General features: G+C 46.3%; 1 protein-coding gene across 1 annotated transcript; it reads right to left on the bottom strand.

Annotated features, from left to right (window-relative positions):
- Positions 1–851: 851 nt before the first annotated feature.
- LOC117072730 lies at positions 852–6,343 on the bottom strand. Its single transcript, XM_033193128.1, has 3 exons — positions 5,865–6,343; positions 3,968–4,143; positions 852–933 (listed from the first exon to the last, which is right to left on the bottom strand). The coding sequence occupies exons 1-3, from the start codon at positions 5,895–5,897 to the stop codon at positions 852–854; spliced, it is 291 nt and encodes a 96-aa protein (XP_033049019.1). The 5' UTR covers positions 5,898–6,343.
- Between the last annotated feature and the right edge of the window lie 800 nt (positions 6,344–7,143).

Below are 7,143 nucleotides of genomic sequence, written 5' to 3'. Positions count from 1 at the left end.
GGGTTGGGCATGGTGGTTCATGCCTGTAATCCCAGCACCTTGGGAGGCTGAGGCAGGTGGATCACCTGAGGTCAGGAGTTCTCATGAGATCTGGTTGTTTAAAGGTGTGTAGCATCTCCCTGCTCTCTCTCTTCCTCCTGCTCTGGCTACGTAAGATGTGCCTGCTTCCCCTTCCGCTCTGATTGTTAAGTTTCCTGAGGCCTCCCCAGAAACAGAAGCCTGTACAGCCTGCAGAACTGTGAGCCAATTAAACCTGTTTCTTTTTTTTAAATAAATTACCCAGTCTTATGTAGTTCCTTTTTTTTTTTTTTTTTTTAATGGAGTCCTGCTCTGTCACCCAGGCTGGAGTGCAGTAGTGTAATCTCGGCTCACTGCAACCTCCATCTTCTGGGTTCAAGTAGTTCTGCTTCAGCCTCCTGAGTAGCTGGGATTGCAGGCATGTGCCAGCACACCTGGCTAATTTTTGTGTTTTTTAGTAGAGACAGGATTTCGTCATGTTGGCCAGGCTGGTCTCAAACTCCTGACTTCAGGTTATCCACCCACCTTGGTCTCCAAACTACTGGGATTACAGGCGTCGGCCACTGCGCCCGGCCTCAGGTAGTTCTTTATAGCAGTGAGAGAACGAACTAACATACTTGACTATCAAAATGAAAATAGTCACGAAGGCAGGGTCCCTCCCCACCTCTCCATATCCCCGTCTTGTCTGGAACTGCCTTGGGTAATGCTCAGCCAGGACCAGCACATTATACAAGGCAATGTCCACGTGCTGGGATCAGCAAGGATGAGCTTTCTGTCTCGGGGTTAAGAGTAAAGACTCTAACCCAGCACCACCTCAAGGGCTTCAGGCTCACTTACTGTTTGCTTGAAGTCTGCGATGTGCTCATGAAGTCTGCATTCCTTTGAGGTAACAGCGTCCTTGAGCTGAGCTCCCAGCTACAAAACGAAGATGCACTTGTCATTAACAGAAAGTAAGCAAAGTGCAGGGCTCTGCTGAAGTGGTTGGTTAGTAATAAAACAAGTTTAAATTCTAATTTAAGAAAGAGTACTGATTTGTGAAAACAAGTACTTCTGATTTCTGTAGAACACTGATTCATGTTTTATTTGTTTTTTTTTTTTTTTTTTGAGACGGAGTCTCACTCTGTCGCCCAGGCTGGAGTGCAGTGGCCTGATCTCAGCTCACTGCAAGCTCCGCCTCCCAGGTTCACGCCATTCTCCTGCCTCAGCCTCCCCAGTAGCTGGGACTACAGGCGCCCACCACCATGCCCGGCTAATTTTTTGTATTTTTAGTAGAGGTGAGGTTTCACCGTGTTAGCCAGGATTGTCTCGATCTCCTGACCTCGTGATCCACCCGTCTCAGCCTCCCAAAGTGCTGGGATTACAGGCTTGAGCCACCGCGCCCGGCCTTCATGTTTTAAATGGACAATTTCAAACACACACAGAAGAGAGAGTAATGAACCTCCTCCTGTGCCTGGCACCCAGCTTTGACAGTGAGGAGAGGACCTTTTTTTTTTTTTTTCAGACAAGAGTCTTGCTCTGTCGCCCAGGCTGGAGTGCGGTGGTGTGATCTTGGCTCACTGCAACCTCCACCTCCTCCTGGGTTCAAGCGATTCTCATGCCTCAGCCTCCAGTTTAGCTGGGATTACAGGCATGTACCACCTCACCCGGCTAGTTTTTGTATATTTTTTAGTAGAGATGGGGTTTCACCATGTTGGCCAGGCTGATCTCAAACTCCTCACCTCAGGTGATCCGCCCACCTCAGCCTCCCAAAGTGCTGGGATTACAGGCGAGCCACCGTATTTGGCTGACAGCGAGCAACTTGAGCTGAGCTTGTTTCATCACTGCCTATGCACAAACTATTTGAGAGCAAATCCCAGGCAACGTATCACTGCATCCGTATGTGGAACGGTAATCCTTAGTTAGGGGTTTTGCTAATTCGAGTTGTAACTGGCTACAACTTCAAATATATTTGGGTTGCAAAATAAACTAAGAAGAAAACAAACAGATATGCTGTGGCTAAACAGCAAAGAGCCCTGAACTTGAGCATGTGCTTCCAGGCCTTCTCATTTCTGGGATTCATTAAGCAAATTTTAATAGAATTTTTTTGAGACAGATTCTCACTCTGTCGCCCAGGCTGGAGTACAGTGGCACAATCTCGGCTCACTGCAACCCCCACCTCCCAGGCTCAAGCGATCCTCCCACTCAGCCTCCCGAGTAGCTCGTACTAGATGTGCACGCCACCACACCCAGCTAATTTTTTGTATTTCTGGTAGAGATGGGGTTTCACTACGTTGCCCAGACAGGTCTTGAACTCCTGAGCTCAAGCGATCTGCCCACCTTGGCCTCCCAAAGTGCTGGGATTAGAGGTGTGAGCCACTGCCCCTGGCCTTTAATCAAATTTTAAAGTAAGCATTGCTTAAAACATGTCACTCACCAGCAGCGGAACATTCAGAATACCTAGGGCAGCAGTTCTCAAAGCGTGGGCTGAGAACCCTGGGATCCTGAGACATTGTCAGAGAATAAATACCCTCTACTTACTGAAAAGGGAATTTTTAAAACTTAGCACCCAGGAACCTCTTTTAATAATTAATTAGTTATCTGTGGGAACCAGGAGTTCTTCATGTACTTCATCCAGAACATTGTATCAAAACAGATTGAGTGCAGAAACAGACATGAGAACCCAAGTGTGTTCTATTAAGCCAGATATTAAAGAAACATTAAAAAATGTAAAAATGTGGCTGGGTGAGGTGGCTCATGCCTGTAATCCCAGCACTTTGGGAGGCTGAGGAGGGCAGATCACCTGAGGTCGGGAGTTTAAGACCAGCCTGGCCAACATGGTGAAACCCTGTCTCTACTAAAAATACAAAAATTAGCCGGGCATGGTGGTGCATGTCTGTGTTCCCAGCTACTCAAGAGGCTGAGGCACCAGAATCACTTGAAACCGGGAGGTAAAGGCTGCAGTGAGCCGAGATTGCATGACTGCACTCCAGCCTAGGTGACAGAGCAAGACTCCATCTTAAAATAAATAAATAAATAATGTAAAAATGCCATTCTTCTCACTAGATTTTTAAAGAAATAGTGACTTTTCTTTACAAATGTTATGTTAACATGTAATGGGTTTTTATTGTATTGAAAGAATTCTCAGTTCTGATTTCTGCCATGGTGCATATTGAGAGCTGTAATCTACATAAGGAGATGCTCTTTGGTATCCCCAGTGATGTGTAAGAGTGTAAAGGAGTGCTTAGACCAAGACGCTTCAGTAGCACTGGTCTAGAGCAAGTGGCTTGAAGCGTCCTAGACTGTGATTTGCCTTTCTACTGCCATTGGCCCTTTATGGACTGGAGGTTCTCCTATTCAATTAAGCCAAGCCATATCACAGCTTAGCATAAATACCTTCTACTTACTTAAAAAGGAATTTTAAAAACTTAGGAATAGGAACTTCTTTTAATAATTTCACAAATAGATATTGAGGGATGAGCACAAAATAAATGCTTGGCAGATCAACTTACTTGGGTTCACATAAAACTTAAGATCCATTTTAAAGTAATTTAGATAATGCAGCCCAAGTTCTCAAAGATGTTTTATTAAGGTCATACAAAAGACCAGTCAGTACCATCGCTGAAATATCTAAACAGCTTCCTCCTTTTTTTTTTGAGACAGAGTTTTGCTCTTGTTGCCCAGGCTGGAGTGCAGTGGCGTAATCTTGGCTCATTGCAACATTGCAACCTCTGCCTCCCAGGTTCAAGCAATTCTCCTCCCTCAGCCTCCCAATAGCTAGGATTACAGGTGCCCACCACCATGCCTGGTTAATTTTTGCATTTTTAATAGAGATAGGGTTTCACCATATTGGCCAGGCCAGTCTCAAACTCCTGACCTCAGGCCATCCGCCAGCCTCGACCTCCCAAAGTGCTGGGACAGAAAGAGGAGCTTCTTGGATCTTCAGATCTCCTGCCACATCACGTCAACTTACTGCATGGCTACTTCCATCTCCTCCTCCTTGTCCCACACCTTCTGCTTCTGGGAGCAGAGCTCTGCAATGAGCTCATTGAGCTCCCAGAAGTCCTGCAGGGCCAGCTTTTGCTGCTGATGGGCATCTTTCAGTTCTTTGGCCTGGGATTTCAATCTCTCTGAAGCTTCAACCAATTGCTGAAAAAAAATTTAGAGATGTTTTACGTTTGCTTAACAAAGGCCTGGAAGGCTGGACATTTAGTCTTACACTATATTAAAGAGTCACAAGTGACAGCCAATGCTGGTTACAGATGAAAGTCACAGATGGGGAAAATCCCCTGCTTGGAAAAAGCCCTGTGCTCGCCTCACCCCAGCCAAGCAAGCAATGGGAAGACCACCTGGGCTCAGGTGCTGAGCACCAACCCCACACCAAGAAAGACCCTGCATGGCATGGAGTAGCTTCCAGCAGGATAGCTGGCTCTGTAACGTCAACCTCTGCCTGATATCATCTACACAGTTGCAAAGGTGAATAAAACATTTGGGCATTCAATCTAGTTACTTAATCATTAGCAGAAGCAGAAAAAAACATGTAGGCAAAGTGCTGAAGATTTAAATCAGACCAGGCACTGTGGCTCATGCCTGTCATCCCACCACTTTGGGAGGCTGAGGTGGGAGGATCACTTGAGCCCAGGAGTTCAAGACCAGTGCCTGGGCAAAATAGTGAGACCTCATCTCTTAAAAAACTGAAAAAGAAAGAAAAGAAATTTAAGAAGAAAGAGATTTAAATCAAAGTCTCCCTGGGTGGAGGGCCACAAGTAGGACTTACCAAGAGTTCAGCTGCACTGACAACCCAACCTTACCACTTGCTGCCCTGATGACTCTGACCTCCCTGCAGCCGATCTGGCCAAGAATCTGGCTGTTTAGTCACTGCCACACCTGTTGGACTAAGACTAGAAGTGACAAAACCTGGAGCAAGCTGGCAGGGTGGCTCCCACATGGGGAAGAAAGGCCTCCCCAGGCCTCTCTGGGTCTGGCTCAGAGTCACTGTGACTGTGTCAAGCAATGAGATGCCACACAGCCCACACTACACTCCCAGACAAGTTATGCAGGGGGACGATACCACAGATGATCTTAAGAAGCAATTTGGGTTTAAAATCTGGCACATTTTAGAGGACAGATCACAAACTACATGTCCAAGGACTTCCGTATATAAATGAATGTATTTTAGAAAACAGAGCCTATGCAGTGAGCTGAGATTGCAGGACTGCAGCCTGGTGACAGAGAGAGACTCTGTCTCAAAAAAAAAGAAAGAAAGAAAAAGAAAAGAAAAAAGAACCTAATTGTGTTATTATATACTTAATGGCATTTGAATATAAAGTTCACACATCTTACTAAAAACCAAATTTGTAAAGGAGTTATGGGGAATCAGCCACATTTTAACAAATGTCCTCTTTTGCAGTTCCCTGTTGTTGCTAAGATGCCCCTTCTAAGAGCAGCGGGCATGGTGTAGAGAGAAGGGCGAGGTCACTGGCGTCAGGCGCAGCGTGTCACTGCGGATAACACAGTGCCCTCTGGACATCGTTCCTCATTCAGAATGGGCGGGCTGGGGGAGCTGCTGCTTACTCTGTGGGGCTGAACTGGAGATGGCAGATGATGACTGTGAAGTGGGTGCCTGCTGCAGGCAGCACGCTGAAAGGCAACCATGGCAGGGAGCCAAGCCCAGCCAGCTGACATGGGCTGTGTAGCAACTGGGCACAGCAGGGGCCCTAGAACCAGGCTTGGCCCTGGTGTCGTGCAGGCAGCAGGGACAGTCCATGAGCGGGGGTCCCAAGGAGGTCTTTAAACATCTGTATGAACTCAGCCTTACAAAACTCTGCAAAGCCTCTTAAGCCTTTCTCACCCAGAACCAAGCTGCCTACCTTGTGCAGGTCCTCCTTCTCCTGCCGCACCATGCGGTGCTGCTACTCTGGCCCCCGTAGCCACTGTGTGAAATCTTGTCGAGGCGCCACCTTATCCTCAAATTGTCACTCAAGCCTGTTTGAATCTGAGCAAAAGAGGAAATAATTTGTGTTCCTTTCTGTGTAGCGACTATATGTAAATGTTGTTAGCTGACTTACTGAAATGATTTAATAATTCACAAAACTCTTTTTTTTAGTGCTGTATACTAAATAAAATACACAAGGCAGCAATACTTAGGGGCCAGAAACACTGTTTACTACAAGTCAGTTATGGAATCATAACTTACAGTGAAAATGGGCATGTCCAAGGCTCCATTTTTCTTTCATCATTTACAGTAGAATAAATAGTTTGTTGCTAATTTTCTACACTCTCTACTGGGAATTTGTGTTACTTTTATAATCAGAAAAATAAATATTGCTGTCATGTAGCCTATAGTGATATTTTGGTCAACAACAGACAGCATGTATGTAACAGTGGTCCCATAAAATTATAATACCGTATTTTTCCCGTAGCTTTTCTGTGTTTAGATACACAAATTCTTGCTGCACAGATCTGTAGCCAAGGGGCAATATGCTACACCACGTGGCATAGGTGTGCAGTAGGCTGCACCACCTTCATTGCTGTAAGTATACTCTAAGATGTTCTCACATCAATGAAATCACTTGATGATGCATTGTTGAGAACGTATTCCAGCTGCTGAAGGATGCATGGCTGGACTGAAGAGCACCGCGTGATGCGGGCTACAGCTGAGTTCTGTGCATGATGTGGTTGGAGCCCTGAGGAAGGGGAGGGCTATGGACTGAATGGTGTCCCCCGCTGCCAATATTAGACGCTGAAGCGCTAGTCCCCAATGTGACTGTATTTGGGGACAAGGCCTGTAAGGAGATAGTGAAGGTTAAGTGAGGTCATAAGGGCGGGCCCTGATCCAATAGGATTCATGTCCTTATAAGAGACCAGAGAGCTTGGGTGCTACCTTCCCATGGGAGGACTTGGTGAGAAGGTGGCTGTGTGCAAACAAGGAAGAGGCCTCTGGGGCTTTTAGCCTCCAGAACTGTGAGAAAATAAAACCCTGTTGTTTAAGCCACTCAGTCAATGGTATTTTTTTAGGGTGCCTGGGGCTGACTAATACAGAAGGATTCGCCCTCTGATTTACCTGGCTGTCCGCAGAATTCGGTCCCTGCACCTCCGCCTTCTGCCAAAGCATCCTTCTAAGGGCAGACCTGATCGCACTGTCCAGAG

The sequence above is a fragment of the Trachypithecus francoisi genome, unplaced genomic scaffold (assembly GCF_009764315.1).
Source record: "Trachypithecus francoisi isolate TF-2019V2 unplaced genomic scaffold, Tfra_2.0 Lachesis_group4, whole genome shotgun sequence".
NCBI lineage: Eukaryota > Metazoa > Chordata > Mammalia > Primates > Cercopithecidae > Trachypithecus > Trachypithecus francoisi.
This window is presented reverse-complemented; position numbering and strand designations above follow the sequence as displayed.

Excerpts from the sequence above, each read along its gene's own strand:
- LOC117072730 (XM_033193128.1), bottom strand. The coding sequence starts at position 5,897 with ATGGTGCGGCAGGAGAAGGAGGACCTGCACAAG. Across the intron at positions 4,144-5,864 it reads AGAAGGAGGACCTGCACAAG|CAATTGGTTGAAGCTTCAGA; the intron begins GTAGGCAGCTTG and ends ATTTTTTTTCAG. Across the intron at positions 934-3,967 it reads GAGATGGAAGTAGCCATGCA|CTGGGAGCTCAGCTCAAGGA; the intron begins GTAAGTTGACGT and ends TTCGTTTTGTAG.